General features: G+C 38.4%; 1 protein-coding gene across 1 annotated transcript in view; it reads right to left on the bottom strand.

Annotated features, from left to right (window-relative positions):
- LOC126470543 (target of rapamycin complex 2 subunit MAPKAP1) overlaps nt 1-14,638 on the bottom strand; it is a 116,011-nt gene extending 101,373 nt beyond the window's left edge. The window contains exon 1 of the mRNA XM_050098474.1: nt 13,917-14,638. Coding sequence (XP_049954431.1) covers nt 13,917-13,989 — 73 coding nt within the window. The 5' untranslated portion in view covers nt 13,990-14,638. The remainder of the gene's footprint in view (nt 1-13,916) is intronic.
- Nucleotides 14,639-19,705: the final 5,067 nt, after the last annotated feature.

The following is a 19,705-nucleotide window of genomic DNA, read 5'->3' as shown; positions in this document are numbered from 1 at the left end:
GTGTATTCTTTCTGCAAGTTTTTCTCCTCTTGACAGGATCATTTCAGCCTGTATTCCATGTTCACCTGGACTCTTATTCTGCTTAAGGTGTCTGATTCTGGTTTTTACCTCATCCAGAGTAGGTGGGGGATAATCTGCATTGGCTGTAATTGGGTACTGGAAATCAAATTGCAGTTCGGGTTCATCACAATTTAGCAGCTGCCAAAAGTGCTCTTTCCATCTCTCAGCTATGTCACTATCGTTCGTCAGGATCTTATCATGGGAATCTTTGACAAATTTCTGCTTGACCTGGTGACATTTGCAGAGGTACTTCACCTACAGAAACATTTCCTTAGTCTTTGGTCCTCTGAAGTCTGTTTCTGCTTCAATGATGATATCCCTTATGTATTTCCTCTTTGCTCTTCTCAGAGTTGCTTGTGTAGTCTTTCGGATCTCCTCAAATTGTGCTTTGCCCTGTGCCAGATTTGTCCCCTTCAGCAACTTGCTCCTGGCTTCCTTCCTCCTTTACAGGGCATCTGCACATTCCTTTCCAAACCAGATCATCTTTCACACTGTGTTTCCCATTAGTGTTTCCTTTGCTGTATCCCTCACTGAGTTCTGGATGTTTCTCCATATTAGTTCAAGGTCCTGATTCTCGTCCATTTCACTGAGTGCTTCAAAGTGGTTGCTAAGTTGCACCTGGTATCCGGTCTTTGTTGCTTCATCTTTTAGTTTCTCCACATGGTACCTTTCCACTCTTTTTAACTTAGGACCCGTTCTTCCTTTACACTGTATGTTTAAAAGGCCTCTGACCAGGAAATGATCATTCCCACCTTCGGCACCCCGCATTGTCTTAATGTCGAACACCCATCTCTTGGCTCTGAGATCAATGGTAACATGGTCTATTTGATTTATAGTTCTCCCATCTGGTGACACCCAGTGCCTCTATGTATGTTTTTCCGCTGGAAGTTTGTGCTGGATATGAACAACCCTAATGATGTAGCGAAGCTGATGAACCTAACCCCATTGTCATTGCTTAGGTTGTGTAGACTGTGCCTTCCTGTTGTGTCTTGATATTTGTTCTTTCCCAACCTTGGTATTCATATCACCAAGGAGGATCCTCAGGTGACCATTTGGTATAGCATCCATCACTGCCTCTAGCTGTGAATTAGAACTCATCTTTCACTTCACTTTTGCTCTCCTCCGTGGGAGCGTGACAGTTCACAAAAGTCTGCCTTAATATGCTTTACGTCCAGTGTTACAACAGGTATTCTTGGGCTGACTGAAACGAACTCTGAAACATTAGTGGCCAAAGTCTTACTGATGCAAAAACCAGTGCCTAACAGATGACCTTGTTCACAGGCTGCATAAAGAATAGTACAGTTTTCAACATCAATGTTGCCAGCATCCTCCCACCGGATTTCTTGCAGTGCAACTAGGTCTAGTTCGTACCTCTGAATTTCTTTGACAACACTGATTGCAGCTCCTGTGTTGTACAGACTCCTTACATTCCACGTTCCAAATCGTATACTGTTTCTTTGCCACTGACATAATCTATTTTTGTCAGTAATGTTCCGAGGCTTACTTGTGGTCTTGGAAGCATGTTTAATTTTTTACGAAGAGAGGGTGCTGGCCTCTCATCCAATCTGCGGTGTTACCCTCACAGCTTCCAGGATTGCTGGCTTTTATTAAGGAGTGGGCTCCCCACAGGAGTTGGGTTAGAAGTAGGAATAAGGGAATTGGGAAGACACCCTCGGGCCTCAAACCTAATACCGTTGGGGTCGAAAAAGCAAGAGTTGGCCAAGGGAGGCCGACAGAGAGGGATAAAGAAGGAGCCTGACAAAAGTAAGTGGAAGCAATGTCAGGCTCAGCTCAGGTCCTCGCAGATGCCACCCATGTACTTCTAGCTGAAGTCCCCTGGAGGAGGAACTTGATAAATAAGTAAAATAAATTAGAATCTTACACAGACTACTTAAACATCACTCACTTCACCACTCAATGCCATGTAAAATCTTCTAAGTTACTTTGCAAATTAAACGTATTGGCAGCACTCTCTGGTCAAACAACATTTACCAGATTTGGTAGTTTTTTATAATGCATCTATTTTTTCAAATTTTCTATGCAATTTCATTGGAACAATTTAATTTTATCTCATTTTAAATACTGTACATTTTTCTTAACCTTTTACAGCTACTAATCACAGATCTGGTCACATGCCAATCAATAAGTCTTTGTGAAATATAAAGTTCCAAATAACATTACAAAACATATATTTTATCTAAAACTGCGGATTTACAATGCTAAACAAACCATCACAAAGACACTCATTACAAACAACAAAGAGACATCTACAAATTTTACCACCAATGCATACTTTGAAATAAACGATACTCAAAATACCTTTATTTTCCTCTACACGTTCTACTCGCTGCATCAAAATACCTCTTGGCAAATTACTTTGCTCCACAAATCCCTTACTATGCCATCAACAACAACGCTCATCCTCTTATGAGAAGGAAAGTTGCTACTCATCATATAGCAGAGATGCTGAATCAAAAATAGCCACAACAAAATCGAGTCTAACAATTATAGCTTTCAGCTGTTAAGACCTTTGTTGCGCGTGCGCACATGCACACGCATGCACACTAAAAAATGAAGTCTCAGGGCATCTTACTCTACATACATGCACCTAAAGTTTCACCTTTACCTGGAGAGCTTTCCCAGCATTTTCCCATATATCTATTTTACTACCATCGCCTTGTTCTGTCATGGATCGTATTTTACCTCACAACAATCTACTACATTGTGATCAGTTTGTAAACTGCTGTCACTATACAGTGATACTTCAGTAGCCTTATACACAAAGCAACAAATTAGCAAACACATTCCCTTTGTCAACAAATTATGTAATTTGCTCATCTTTAAACAACGGCCTTCACCATCACCACCAGCTTTCTCCAATTTACTTCTTTCCTTCCTTAAAAAACCCTGAAATTTGGAGGATAAAAAAGTAATGTGTTATGTAAATGGTTACCATATTTTCTGCTGAGAATGAGTACTAGAATGGTAAAACTGGCTTATTCCATATCATAGCAAGAATTAGAAATTATGGATGATGGAACATGTAAATAACTAACCAATTAATTTCTTAAACATAAACATTTATTGTTCTGATATATTTATTTGTTAAACTCAGGTTGATAGCACCTTTCATGTTAGGCACCTCATTCACTGTTTGATGACAGAATTTTCACCATTAGGTTTTACAGTTAAATCATCATGCAACTTTTCAATATTTATAATTTCCTTATCTAGTTTTAAGGACTTATGGTTAACTACCTCATTAGGTTTTCTGTTTCTTTTTAAAGCCAAACATTCCGCCTCTTCTGGTACAAGAGACATTACATTAGTCACTTCCTTGCTGTGATCATGTTACTACTTCTCATGCAGACTGAGAATGTCTTCTATCTTTCTGCTCATTTCCTGCTACCCTTTGCCAATATCTGGTACTCTTCCTCTCTATAAATTTTAGTGAAACTATCTACATTCCCTTTACAACTTCCTGCCTCTGTGAACTTTAATAAAATTTTCTCTAAATTCTCCACACACTGCAATCAACAATAATTTCATACTGTTATTTTCCATGGTCTCTATTACCAATATATTTTCACTGCACATTTGTTTCAGTATCATCAGAAGCTACACTACCCTCTGCACTGTCTTCCTCATTTTACTCCAACGTCACAACATTTACAGCACATACCTACTCTCTCACTTCCCCATGGCTCATTAGAAATTCCAGATTTTTCTCAATTATTTTCTTCAATTTCCTTAATTCTTTTAGAGTTAAACATATTGTTTGCAAAACCTTTCAATTTTAAAGAAGTACAAATTTGTTGTATTAGATATTAATCTAACAATGACTGGTTTACTTAGTCAAATGTTACTTCTCTGCACCAGTGCCTACTTCGATCCCTCCCATTGCTGCTATTTTGATGCAATGATTCTGCATCTGGTAGGCACCTTATCCATGCATCTAGCTCCAGACCTCTACACACACACACACACACACACACACACTCTCTCTCTCTCTCTCTCTCTCTCTCTCTCTCTCTCTCTCTCTCTCTCTCTCTCTCTCTCTCTCTCTATGCATATCCCACTATGTTGTCTTCTTTCCTTAGATTTGACCCAAATCCTTCACCCAGTCTTCTTTCTTCCACATTATTTAAATTAAATGTTGTGATGGTTCTTGCTTCATTTCCTTTACCCATATGCCACATATGTTCTCCTTCTACCATCCAGTGTATTGTTCATGCTGCACCACACTCACAGACATACATAATAATTCATCCAGTCAAAAAGTTCACAGTAATTATTCAACAATCTTGTTATGTAGCCCTGCAAATTTAAATAAAGGGATTCCAAGTGCGAGCTACCTCCATGATTGACCAAAAATCTACCCTCTGATTTACCCACAGGCTGTACTGACACCAAAGTAGCATTGTTCTGGCAGATACACCACACAGGGAGCTGCTGTTTGGATAAAGTGCTTAATTTTACTAAACCCCCAAGTTAGCATCAGCCTGGTCTTGGTCACATACATACTAATTTATCACTCCTTGTCCCTTTCAAATGTACAGCTTATTGACTGAAAACAATGCTCTTGACTTGTGGTGCAATCACAGTGAATGCAATTAATAAGTATTTATTTCAGATAGCCAAATGTACTTTCCTCCTGAACTGAAAAAATTGTACCAAACTCTTATTACTCTGTCTCAGCCTATCACCACTCAGCTGCATACATTATACAAAAACCACTCATGGTGTGTCATAACTCCAAAACCACTATTCTCTATTTTCATATTGACCAAATTAGTGGCACACAAAATCAAAATGTAACCGTATGTTCTCTGTGGCACACCACAATATATGAAGAGCACTGTTTACACACAAAAATTCACCAACACAGAAATACACACAATCCATTACTCGGCATAATGAACTTGTGAGAATTAACTTGGTTCGTACGAAGGGGTACAGTCATGTTCCAATTGACACTACCACTCATTTCTCCACCCAGAGTGAGCACAAAAAGTGATCAAGGAAACGGATAAGGTAACATACTTTCTCAGGAAGCTGTGAGAATCTCTTGTAAATGTCGTTAATTTCACTGACGGAATGAGAAGGAGAAAGGCGTGATGGTGTCAGAAAAGAAGACAACAGGATGTGCAGGCAAATGTAAGTCAATGGTGTGCAAATTATGGAAGGAGAGAGGAAATGCTGAGCGAAGCAAAATCCAAGTAGGACCTATCTGCTCCGAAGCAGAATAAATGAAATGCACACAGTAAACATTTCACTGATGATATAGATAAATGTGTTATTATACAGAAATTTCTGCAGTATTATGAACAATACAACGAAATACCAAATTTGCAAAAGCTTCAAACCTTTTGTCGCACAGAATGAACAAGTCATAATGTGTGGACAAGAGAACGCACTCAAAGAAAACATATACTACATTAAGGGTTTTTTCTTTTTTTTTTTTTTTTTTTTTGGAAAATTAATGAAAGTGGCCAGCAGTTTATTTGGATGAACTGTGGACTCATACACACTGTACAGTGAATAAATGTTGCAAGGTGACCCATGTGAAGTGTACTGTCAAACAACAAGCAACAGATCACTCTTGCGGATACAGAATTTCATTCCGTGTTCTGCCCATAAGAGGAAAACTTCAGACTATCGTGTAGAAATGGACAGAGAAAAATTAAAAACATTTACAGGCAAGGACAGCCAAACTTCTGACATTAATTAAGGAGCATCGACCTTCCCCTCTTTATTCCACTGACAAAATTTTCCACAAAAACGGCTCCCCTGCTGCTCGAGCCATACCACGCAGACCTGAATCTTATAGAACAGGTCTGGAGTCTTGTGGAGAATTAGATCATAGTCAGTCTTGCACAGAATAAGATCTATAGTCTTAATATGTCAAGCATCTAGCTCTGTAGCCCAAAAATATGATGGCTGACACTTTTGTTGCTAATAATTAACTGTCATGTGCCATTTAGCCCTAGTGCAAGCTTTTCAATGTAAAATGCTACTTCAGCAACTTATGTGTCAACTTTGTTGCTTATATATCCAAGCAGCTTTTCCATTTGTCTCATAGGGCTGTGGAAACTTACTTCCTGTCCTTTGCAGCACAGACAAATTTTAGGTGGTTACTGCAAACCAGACACAGTATCTCGGCATTACTAGCCGAAAACTCTAATCTCTAGAACACACGCACAGTTTGATTCTGCTGCTGTGACATTACGTTTCACAGTTGTGACATTGTACGACTAGAAAGACTGTGCATCATGCTGAAAATGTGTGAATTATGGCTAGAGGGCAGATACTTTGACAGACAAGGAAAATATAATAAAATCAGTTGGCATGGATTTGGACAAAGAGTAAGCATTATTTATTACCGGTGACTGAAACAGCAGATGACAAATCAACAGATATAGCTGTGGTGAATAGTGACACTACTAGGGACAGTAGTTTTACAGATACTGCCACAAAGCATTGCGAGCAGCTAAGGTGAGAGATAATGTATTTGCTGTTTCTGTTCTTTACCTACATGGGCACTTCCTTCACTACAGACATGTAGCACGTGAAAGCATTCCACCTCCAAGAATACTGGAGTATATGCTATTACTACTTCCCCTCCTTCCATCTTGGGCTTAAATGTGTTGGTTGGTTGGTTTGTTTGGGGCATAAAGAGACCAAACTACAAGAAACATGATGGTGTTGTCACCCTGGCCTGATAACCAGTTAATTTTGCTGGGTAATACAAGGAAACAATGATGAGTCCTACTTACATGAAATGTTGCATAAAATGCACCTGTCCAGCAGAAATTAAATTACACGATTGTCTACCTGGGAACGATTTATAGTGTGTTCAATGCACAAGTCAATATACTGACCACTTGATATGACAATCATAACAATAAATACACAAACCATAGAATGCAAACACTATACTGTGGTAATCATCTGCCAATATAATTGAATGATAACCAAGACCAATGGAAGGGAGACGTGTGGAGCAGGGCAACAAGCCCCATCTCCCTCTCATAGGGTTGACAGCGTACGTCTGTGTTCTGTACTCCTGCAAAGGCAAGACAGAGATAATGGTCATAGAGATCATCAACCCCTTCTGGTGTTGTTAGGGTCATACTAAAACCTCATCATGGACCAGAATTAGTCTCTTCACTCATTTCAAAATAAGAAAACAATGAGCAACACAAAGCAAAATTAATTGAGTACACATAGCTTTCAGTAATGGTTACAGCGCAATTTTAGCTAAGATTAGCAATGTCTTAAATATGACAGTTCAGATCCAACTTTTACCAGTACCTTATACAACCAAAGCTCATACCAACCCCCCCCCCCCCTTCCAAACAATTGCCCCCTCCCCATCTGAAACTGCAATGTTTAAGTGTCTGTGTAATACCCGAAACAATTGTTTGCTAACATTTAGAATGGTAGGGCAGACACTTATGGGATCTACTGGTTTGGGGCGCTGTTATCTTGTTAGTATTCAATCAAGTTCCTCACATGTTGTGTCACTGAAGTCCACTTGGAAGACTCTTTCAAATGCAAGTAGATAGTTATACCAAAAAATTAAGGAAATATCCTTGTCATATTTTAGCAGCTATGAACCTTACAATTCACTTGTGCAAATCAACAAATTTGTCACATTGTACATTATAACAGAGCAAAAGGTGCACCTCACTATATTTGCTCACTCTTCATACATTTTGGATGGCATGTCTTAGCTGTCACACCATGTATGATTTAAAGATAGTAATTTTCCAAGTCACCATTTCTTGTTAGGGGTTGTTTTGGGGAAGGAGACCAGACAGCGAGGTCATTGGTCTCATCGGATTAGGGAAGGATGGAGAAGGAAGTCGGCCGTGCCCTTTCAGAGGAACCATCCCGGCATTTGCCTGGACCGATTTAGGGAAATCACAGAAAACCTAAATCTGGATGGCCGGACGCGGGATTGAATAGTCGTCCTCCCGAATGCGAGTCCAGTGTCTAACCACTGCGCCATCTCGCTCGGTTTACCATTTCTTGTTGTTGCTGTTAATGTTTAACAATATGTGTGACTTCATTACCTCACACTTTGAATTTCATTTGATGCTCCAAGTAAACAATATGCAGGTCAGGCGCACTAAGTACAATATTGGTCTCCCATAGTGCTCTGTGGTTAACCCTGGGAGGGATAGTACAACAACATGTGGATGCGAGATTCCTTAAAATTTGGTAACAAGAGAAAAGTGGAGATAGAACTAGCAGATTGTGCATCATGTCTGGATATGTTAGTCAGTAAGAAAACTGCCCTTAGCCCATAACTTGCCAGGGCCCTGATTCAAGCCACAATCCAATACACAATTTTAATCTGTCAGGAATGTTTTGTTATTTAGTGGATTGTAATGTCATTAAATATTACTTCAGGTGTACTACATTTTTAAACCATATAAAACTAAGAAAATACTAAATTTTCTTTTTCTAACTATAAAATACTGACAGTTTGTAATAAAACATTAATTTTTACAAATGATAAGCATATATTTGGATGTTCTACAGTATTTATTTATTTAGCTAGTTTTCAGCTTGCAATGCTATCACCAGACAATACATGGTTACTGAAAAAGATAGTATACATGGAAAGTGAGATGCAAAAACAAAGTAAATGCTACCATGTCCAGGAGTACTGTATCCTCCTCCATTATTGTTGTTGTCTGTAAGGGAAAAGTCAAATACTATAGAACATCCGTGTTTTGTGCTTTTTATTTATAAATATGAAATTGTTGTACCAAATAACAACAGAAGATTCAATTGACATGAGATTTTAAGCTATCAGATGCGAAGTAACGAAATGTGCTTACAACATTTTTCCTAGTTACCTAAATATGTCTCCTACCTTGGAAAAGAAAATTACACATTTTATGTGCGAACAGAAGTGAAATTATGTTGGCAAAGAAACTTTGGCACCTATAACATAGCTTCAGTGTCTGCTTATCCCTGTGCCATTATAATAATTTGGCCTACCATTTCCATTTGCTGCAGAATACAAAATATCAAGCCATCTATTTTCTGTGGAATTTATAAAAGCAGTTAGCAAAATTAATCATTCAAGTTTCATTTTCAAGGCACATGGGAAGAGTTGCTACTTTACCCAGATATGACACACGAGTTACTTTCTGATAAGTATCCTAAAATGACGAGTAATTCATTAACTATTGACATAAGGTGTAAATGGATTTGAGTCCACATATATTAAACTAGATACATAATAACAAAAAAAACTTTACACTGAGAGAGAGAGAGAGAGAGAGAGAGAGAGAGAGAGAGAGAGAGAGAGAGAGATAGAGAGAGAGAGAGAGAGAATGGTGACTTATTTCTTGCTAAGATGACAGTGAAAGATGGTCCTCTACCACTACAAAGGAGACAGTTACTTTGGATCTGATTACAGCAGTGTAATGTGAAACTTGCCTTATCCTTCTTTCTCCCAAATATACTGCAATAACATGATATTACAATTAGGTAAGAAATGTTTCTTCTACATGGTGTCACATCAAGCAGAGTATTCTGAATTCTTAATTCTTGTAATTTCAATAAGTGAAAAATATGAGATACCAGCTGCAGATCTCAGAAAAATATTAACAATAATATGTATTTATTGTTGTCTTAGTGTTGATATCAGTAATTTCATTGATAAATTAATCTAGATCCTGGACATAATTTCTAATTGAAAGGGCAAAATTTTTGTTTATGGAGACATTAACACAACAAATCCAGCTGATTTTGGAACACTTTCTTCAATATCCTAGACTGTTATTGAATGATTTACACCACCCCACAGATAACCAAATGCACTGCATTAATCACTGACCATATATTAACTGATGTAGGCTAGAGAAAGAAAGTTGCAATGCAGTTATACATAACCTGGGTCTGTCAGACCACTCGAGGCAGCTTACCACCCTTAACTACCAGGAGGAAATGCAACTAAATGGCTGACATATGGAAGTATTTTCTCCAAGACAAAAAAGGTTTGAATATGCTAAACATTTATTCAATGAAATGTGGGAAGGTGTGATTTTAGAAACCAACACAAATGAGAACTTCTCATTCAAAATCCTAAATGCCAAAGCACTTCAACAGCACAAAAAACACCCACTGAGATCCAAATTTCTTGAACTTCTCTCACATATTAAAAAAAGGAAATATTAATAACTGCAAAAATGACTGTAAACAACAGAATTATACAAAATGCTGAAAACAAAATGGGAGCAGTTCGAGACATTACTAGATGGACCACAAAATGCAATAAACCAAAACACAAAATTTTTGTTACCAAGATCCACAGATGACACATGGGTATCAAAACATGTTTGGGTAAACAGAAAAAAGAAATACATTATTTTTTTGCAGAAGGCAGAATTTAATAACCTAAATTAAAAGCACATGTAGACATACGAATTAAGCATAATGGAAGCACAATGTGTTATCAAAATAAACTTGAAAATTTTGTAAACAAATCCTTCATCACAATAATTACTAAGCTACAATGGAAGTGTGTGAAACTACAGCCTGTAGTAACACTAAACTACACAGCTAACTTAATGTTTTTGCACATCTTCACCATGGAAGAACTTGGCTTGGCAATGTTGTGTGTAAGCTAAACATAACACATCAGCAGATTTAGCTAATGTGTTTGTGCACTTGTTAAGGTGTATAGATGTTATAACAAATCCTTGGTGCACATTAGGAATGAATCTTTCACCACAGTTTGCTTCCTAGCGTTCCTAAAACATGCTAAAGTTGTGTTTCTTCATAAGAAAGGTGACCCAGAAAATGTATAAAAACGTAGATCCATCACATTACATCATTTTCCATCTCATTACTCATATCATATTTCATAGTATTGGAAACTACGATGAAAAATATACTCATTAGCTTTTTAAAGAAGTACAATCTTCTAGGCAAAGAAAAGTTTGGATCTAAGCCTAAGAAAAGTGTAGGATCATCAATATCTCAATTCAAGAATTTTTTTGAGACACTGGGCAAAGGCTATCATGCAACTGGCATCTTCCTTGCTCTGACAGAGCCTTTGACACAGTAGACCACAAAGAGGTATTAAACAGAATGAAAACATTTGGAATAAGGGGAGTAAGAAGTAAATGATTTCATATACACCCAAAAAGTAAGAGTACAATGGATCGAGATTTCTCAAGCAAAATGCACCACATTATAGAACACTGTTGTAACCCTGAACTATTTTACTTTAAGTGTAAAGCACAAAGAAATAACACTATTTGCTGATCACAGTAATATTCTGATCAACAACAAGTTAATGGACATATTAAAGCCTAGGGCCTATGAAACTCACTCTTGCAAATGTGCAGGTGGACACAAAACAATAAGCTACCTCTAAAAAACGGCATTAATTTCTATATAAACAGAATGTCAAAGAATATCAATTAAAGAGAGAATGATGATGTTATAGCATGTAAATCAAAATTTCTAGGAATATATTACAATAATGGGAAAGCAAATTGCAACAGTATGATACACACTCCAAATAATAAATTCCGTGTGAAGCATCGCATGTGCAAGAACAATGTATACCCACTTTTTGCATACGAGAGTGACTTATTTAGTAGAACTCCTGCCCCCCCCCCCCCCCCTCCAAATATTGAAGATTTCATGGTTTCTGTACGAGATATATACACCATGTGCATCAAAATACTAGTTCCGAGACTTGTCAGAATTTTAGTATATGGCTTCTAAATGTATTTTGGAGTTTTATAGCCAAAAGTACGTTAAACTGGTGCAAATGTATACATCAGGCTATGTTATAGGTCTGTTACCGCAACCTTTATTTCAAATTCACACACAAAAAAATTTATCATCTTCCATTCTAAGGCACACCTTGGGCTATGCTACATATCAGTCTGTCAATCCATCAACACATCCCCACAACCACGTTTGCAGGGGTTGGAGGGGGGTGGGACAACAAGACACTGTCACGCAGTAGCCCGGATGTCCATTTGGTAAAAGTTACATTTTGGAACTGCCCCCCCCCCCCTCCTCCCTCCCCCAACCTTGCATTTTTCAGTATGCTGCAGAGACTTATGGCATAATCTTGTGGGGGAATAAATGCTCAGAACATCCAATCGATCATCAAGTTACAATAATAATAATTGTGTGTGACTCAGTGGCCTGATGCAATTCTTTCAACTGAATGCCACTTCGGAGTGTTACATGTCCTTCACCAACATCAGTAATCTTAAGGGATAAAGGACCTACAGTTTAATGTGGAATCCAAACCACATGTCGTTCCTAGTGAATCTTCTCATCACTGAAAGGTGAAGGCTGGGTTCAAGGCACACAGAAAAAAAATCTGTGCTCAACCATGCACACACTTTTCCATTAGATAATCAGGCTCAACCAAATTGTAAAAACAGTTATGGGGATTCATAACAAAAATGAGGAGAGTTCATCACTGCACTGACTTGTTCATTATTTTGGGAATCCTCACAGTTCCTTATTTATAAATCAGAAACTTATGTAAGTAAAAACAATAACCAGTACCCATCAAACAAGCAAGTACATGAACGTGGGAACACTTACAGTCATCATGTTCAAATGAAAAAAACAGTTAAAACCCAAAATAGTTTATACAGTGGAATAAATTTATGACACCCTTCTACAACAGGCCAAAGACAAAAAACTGCATGCCTTTAGGAAATATGCAAAATTATTTATCAAATGAGGGCTATTACACTGTTGACAATTACATAAACTGACATGCAAATTATTTAGACAAATGTAAATGTTAGAAAATAAATTGTTATGGCCAAGAGCTCCCACAGAGAACAATAGAAATAGGAACTATACAAATATTTAATACTACTCAAGAAATATTGTATGTATACAGGCCCACTGATGAATATCTATATCATATGTACACATTGTATATGTATACTTTTGAGCTGTGTACTTGTGGAAAAGACTATTTATTGAAAAAGATCTCAAATTACTGTTGAGGATTAGCCAAAAATCATATGTTACCTACCTAGACAAATATTTGCTTTGGTAAATTATCTACACAACAAAATAAAATTTGTATCAATGTATTTTTATGTATTTAAGCTAGGTGTACATATTTTACTCATACACCCGATTTATATTGCCCAAGGATGGATAACAACATTCAAATATAAAGGTTCCTATTTCAACATCAACATATAATTGTCTTCAAGAATCAGTCAAAATTACTGCCCTTCCCCATAGTTTCTTCTTACTGAAATTACAGTCGCTCTACCTATGAAGTCATATCTACTGTGTGTTCTTTTACTAATTTACACAGCACTTTAATTACACAAAAACACTTGGAAGTAGTATAACATACACAATTGTGTAAACTCATCACAGCAAACCACCCGTTAACTACATACAATGGTGATTTTTTTTTTTTTTTTTTTGTTCTCCCTCATCTGCCTGAGCTGCTGCTTTTTCAGGAATATGAATGACAAATAATTACGATATTAAACTGGAAACATTCCCTTCAGTTATTAAGTACAACCGTCTTTAAAAATTGAATTTTTCAACTTTACAGCAGTGCATATGGCTTGTCACACAATTAGCAATTTCATATACTTCAGACATTTGTTTGCAGTAAATTTTATCGATCAATGTTCAGACATAGCATACTCTGACATTTCCACTTTTAACATACTTAGAGGAACTCAGTTTCAATATAAATTTCACAACCAAGCCGGTACCCGAAAGTCAGGAGCGAAAGGCTAGAGGGCAAAATCGTTGCCTATTCTGTCGCAATAATTGCGAACTCACACTAAAGAAACAGGCTGCTGATTACATACCTGTATCATCGGATATTATGAAGGAGTTTCGTATATGAGACAGTAGCCAGTGTTTATTATCGTAAATAGCCATGCTTGGAGCAACGCGTACACTATATATTAAGTTATTTCACTGTACTGCATAACCCGCTTCGTAGCTTTAGCACATGCAACTGTCATTTTTTCAGATGTTTCACTCATTTGAAACAAATCACTCGAATGTATGTAGCTCTGCTGAAAACGATAGAGCACCACCCAAGCACAATACTATATTTCTTTTCCGTGTCATGTCGCATTTTCTTTGCGTTACTTTCACTTTCCCACACACGAGCGCACACATCCGGCAACTATCACATTTCTAGTCAATACAGCGTGGATGTTAGACAGCTGTGTAAGATGTAATTAGGCCCCACTTTTATTTTCGTCACAAAAGCGGCTAATGCTTATTTGTGGCTGGTCACTGCGTATAACGAAACTGTAGCGCACTAGCGCTAGAACAGGTAAACCAGGCGGCAGTGGGCAACACACGACAGGATACCGAAATACGAACTACGATAATCCATATCGTGCATTCTTTATAAAAATGAGAACGCTCCTAAGAAAAGGTCAGTTGTGTAACATTGTGTGATGCAATGAGAACGTGAACTGTTTTGCAGGAATATTGGGTTCGTAATTCAAAGACTGCATGGGAAAGATCTCCTAAAACTACATCAGAACTTCGAATGTGATACTTGATCTCTTCAGGGGCGTTAGAGAAGTATCAACTTTCAACCAATGCGGATTTAATTGTCTGTTTGTGTGGGTGAAACCCAGAAATTGTCAATATTAAGTGAAGCCCACTGAGACGCACCAGTGATAATTATTACATACATGTGCCTAGATGACAACCACAGAAATTTCGTATCTCCCTAACGGCAATTCTTTTGATAATCGTATCACATATACCGCCGGAGCAGTTTTGGAGGCAGCATGACCATGAGAATCAGTTAAGGTCATTTACTCTAGCAAATCGACTATTACATAGTTAATCCGTGTAATGCAAATTGTGTGTAGTCAAAAGAACATTGTACAATGGGTACCAATCGAATGAGGCAGAGCAGTTGTTAAGACATTCATATTCGGGAGAATGGATGTCTCTCCGGACATTCAGATTTAGGTAATTTGGTTACCTGTTGTGAAACCATAGCACAACTCTATCATGAATCAGTACTGTGAATGTTACACACCAGTTGTTGAAAATGTTTTATTTATTTACCACAACATGTTTCGGGACTACATTATCCCATTATCAAGTGCTATAAAACAAAGAAACACAAGCCATTACAACGCAATGTCACACATACTGACAACCATGTAAATCTAAATGGTTCAAATGGCTCTGAGCACTATGGGACTTAACATCTGAGGTCATCAGTACCCTAGAACTTAGAACTACTTAAACCTAACTAACCTACGGACATCACACACATTCATGCCCGAGGCGGGATTCGAACCTGCGACCGTAGTGGTCGCGTGGTTCCAGACTGAAGCGCCTAGAACCGCTCTGCCACAACGACTGACCACGTAAATCTATTTGTATTAAGTTTTCAAATGATGATGATGATGATGTTTGGTTTGTTGGGCGCTCAACTGTGCTGTCATCAAAGCCCGTAGAAAGTCCCAGTTCTTACACAGTCAAATTTTTTCACAGTCCACTAGAGCCACTGCCACAAATGATGACGATGAAATGATGAGGACAACACAAACACCCAGTCCCCATGCAGAGAAAATCCCCAACCAAGCTGGGAATTGAGCCCAGGACCCTGTGAATCCAGAAACAGCAACGCTAGCCACTAGACCACGAGCTGCGCACTAAGTATTCAAAAACTTTAATTACACACCTTTAAGGTATGTAATACTACAGGGCAATGTAGATATGGGTGTCAGTATGCGTGGTATTGCGATATAATTATTTATGTTTCCTTGCTTATAGGACCTGATAATCGGATAATGTAGTCCCGAAACGTTGTGGTATATAAATCACTCATTTTTGACATCTGCTGGGTAAAAGTCCCAAGAAAAATGCAGGGTTCAAATGGCTCTGACCACTATGGGACTTAACATCTGAGGTCATCAGTACCCTAGTACTTAGAACTACTTAAACCTAACTAACCTAAGGACATCACACAAATCCATGCCCAAGGCAGGATTCGAACCTACGACCTTCGTGGTCGAGCGGTTCCAGACTGAAGAGCCTAGAACCGTTCGGCCACACGCGGCCGGCTGACTTTGTCTCTCTAAGTTGCTTTTATTCAATGACATATTGTTCAGTTTTACATTTACAACATATTAAAATTTATTCATGAGCGTCTCGAGAGGCTGATCCATTCGAGTTCGCGATACACAAGCCAGCGGATCGGAACGCCTGCGCGGCCGAGGCAGCCACCTCAGAAGCTGAGATCTCAGCTGCGGTCACAATGACTCCGATATCGGTGGATCCCGCCCCCGACCGACATCGGCCGGAGACGGCCGATTTTTTCAAATTAGTACGCCAATGCGTGGGCAGTCACACCATAGCCGAGCTTATCTTCCGAACGTACAGACTTCGAATGACAATCGGTGAAATTCAAGTCAGTTTGTTTTCTTCAGCGAAATCGACCGACGTTCTGACACGTGGAATATGGACTGTGAGAAAATGATAAGTCTAATTAACACTCCTAGTACCACTGAGGTCAATATGACCCCATAAATACATTTGAAATATATATGTCTCTTGTTTTCAAAACTTAGAACTACTTAAACCTAACTAACCTAAGGACATCAGACACATCCATGCCCAAGGCAGGATTCGAACCTGCGACCTTCGTTGTTACATTGCGAATGTTACATTGAACAGATGTTATACGAAACACCTGCAACAATGAAACTAACATTTCTCACTTATTATTTATACCCATTGTTGCCGTTTCTTGCGTCAGCTGTTGTTATGTATTGCCTCAGTTGTTGCTAATGTTTTGCCCCAGCATGTGCGAGAACTACATTTTGATTAGAAAACGTTTGAGTAGTGCTGAAATACAAGCACTTTTGAATGAAGAAGAGGAATTAGGAGATATACCATCTGATGACGATGAAGAGATTGATGCTATTATTTCTGGAGGTAGTGAATCAACTAATGATTCTGATGCAGATGTTGGAGATTTGGAAACTGCACTTCCTGAAGTCACTGACACCCCAAAATGGAATGTTTTCAAGTAAGTATATATAATCTACCATATGTTTGCAAGAACTTTAATGATAGTACTAATAATAATAATATGAAAGTACATATCTAAAATAGTAATCCCATACTTTTTCAGGTCGAGAAATTGAAATGAAACATGGGAAGAAAATCGCGGAAGATTACGTGAGAGACAACCAGCACGAAATGTATTGAAGACAGTTCCAGGTCCCACGAGGCATACTGTAAGGAACGTAAATACTGTGTACTCAGCATTTGAATTATTTATGAAGTCTAGCATTTTCCAGATTATTCTGGATGGAGAAACAAAGAAGGTAACATTACTTTCGGTAACAAATGGACAGATCTTGATAGAGAACAATTTGAATGCTTTCTTGGCCTGTTTATTCTTGAGGGAGTACAAAGGTCACAATGAGGGTATAGTGAACTTATGGAACAAAGAGCATGACCAGCCTATTTTCAGTAGTTCTATGGCTAGGAAACGCTTTATAGAAATAGCATGCTGTATTCGGTTTGATAACGCTCAGCACTAGCGACAGAATCGTAGCCCTGATAAATTGGCTCCTATAAGGGATTTATTTGAACAGTGGGTAAGCACATTACGTGATGCATATGAACCACACGAGAATATTGCAGTTGATGAACAACTGGCAACTTCTAGGGGTACGTATCCATTTCGCCTATACATCCCGTCAAAACCTGGAAAGTTTGGTATAAAGATATGGGCTGCATTGAATAGCACTAATTACTATGTCACACACCTGCAGATGTACACAGGAAAGATTGAAGGCCAGCCTAGATAAATAAATCAGGGAAAAAGAGTAGTGTTAGAATTGACAGAACATTTATCTCGGAATGGAAGAAATATCACAACACATAATTTCTTTACAAGTTTGGAGTTAGCAAAGGAACTAGGAAGAAAACAAATGACTCTGCTAGGGACACTAAGAAAAAGTCGTTGCGAACCACCTGCTGAATTTATCGAACAAAGGGGAAGAACTGCAGCTTCATATCTCTTCAGATTCCAGAAATCAGCTATAATAGTCTTCTATTGCCCAAAAAATGGTAAGATAGTGACGAGTACTATGCATTTCGGAGAGGAAATAGGTGACGGTGAAGTTGTTTGTTGTTGTTGTGGTCTTCAGTCCTGAGACTGGTTTGATGCAGCTCTCCATGCTACTCTATCTTGTGCAAGCTTTTTCATCTCCCAGTACCTACTGCAACCTACATCCTTCTGAATCTGCTTAGTGTATTCATCTCTTGGTCTCCCTCTACGATTTTTACCCTCCACGCTGCCCTCCAATACTAAATTGGTGATCCCTTGATGCCTCAGAACATGTCCTACCAACCGATCCCTTCTTCTGGTCAAGTTGTGCCACAAACTTCTCTTCTCCCCAATCCTATTCAATACTTCCTCATTAGTTATGTGATCTACCCATCTAATCTTCAGCATTCTTCTGTAGCATCACATTTCGAAAGCTTCTATTCTCTTCTTGTCCAAACTATTTATCGTCCATGTTTCACTTCCATACATGGCTACACTCCATACGAATACTTTCAGAAATGACTTCCTGACACTTAAATCAATACTGGATGTTAACAAATTTCTCTTCTTCAGAAACGCTTTCCTTGCCATTGCCAGCCTACATTTTATATCCCCTCTACTTCGACCATCATCAGTTATTTTGCTCCCCAAATAGCAAAACTCCTTTACTACTTTAAGTGCCTCGTTTCCTAATCTAATTCCCTCAGCATCACCCGACTTAATTAGACTACATTCCATTATCCTTGTTTTGCTTTTATTGATGTTCATCTTATATCCTCCTTTCAAGACACTGTCCATTCCATTCAACTGCTCTTCCAAGTCCTTTGCTGTCTCTGACAGAATTACAATGTCATCGGCGAACCTCAAAGTTTTTATTTCTTCTCCATGAATTTTAATACCTACTCCCAATTTTTCTTTTGTTTCCTTTACTGCTTGCTCAATATACAGATTGAACAACATCGGGGAGAGGCTACAACCCTGTCTTACTCCCTTCCCAACCACTGCTTCCCTTTCATGTCCCTCGACTCTTATAACTGCCATCTGGTTTCTGTACAAATTGTAAATAGCCTTTCGCTCCCTGTATTTTACCCCTGCCATCTTTAGAATTTGAAAGAGAGTATTCCAGTCAACATTGTCAAGAGCTTTCTCTAAGTCTACAAATGCTAGAAACGTAGGTTTGCCTTTCCTTAATCTTTCTCCTAAGATAAGTTGTAAGGTCAGTATTGCCTCACATGTTCCAGTGTTTCTACGGAATCCAAACTGATCTTCCCTGAGGTTGGCTTCTACCAGTTTTTCCATTCGTCTGTAAAGAATTCGTGTTAGTATTTTGCAGCTGTGACTTATTAAACTGATAGTTCGGTAATTTTCACATCTGTCAACACCTGCTTTCTTTGGGATTGGAATTATTACATTCTTCTTGAAGTCTGAGGGTATTTCGCCTGTTTCATACATCTTGCTCACCAGATGGTAGACTTTTGTCAGGACTGGCTCTCCCAAGGCCGTCAGTAGTTCCAATGGAATGTTGTCTACTCCGGGGGCCTTGTTTCG

Source organism: Schistocerca serialis, chromosome 3, assembly GCF_023864345.2.
Source record: "Schistocerca serialis cubense isolate TAMUIC-IGC-003099 chromosome 3, iqSchSeri2.2, whole genome shotgun sequence".
Classification (NCBI taxonomy): Eukaryota; Metazoa; Arthropoda; class Insecta; order Orthoptera; family Acrididae; genus Schistocerca; species Schistocerca serialis.
Note: the sequence above shows the minus strand (reverse complement) of the source record. Positions and strands in the feature narration are given on the sequence as shown.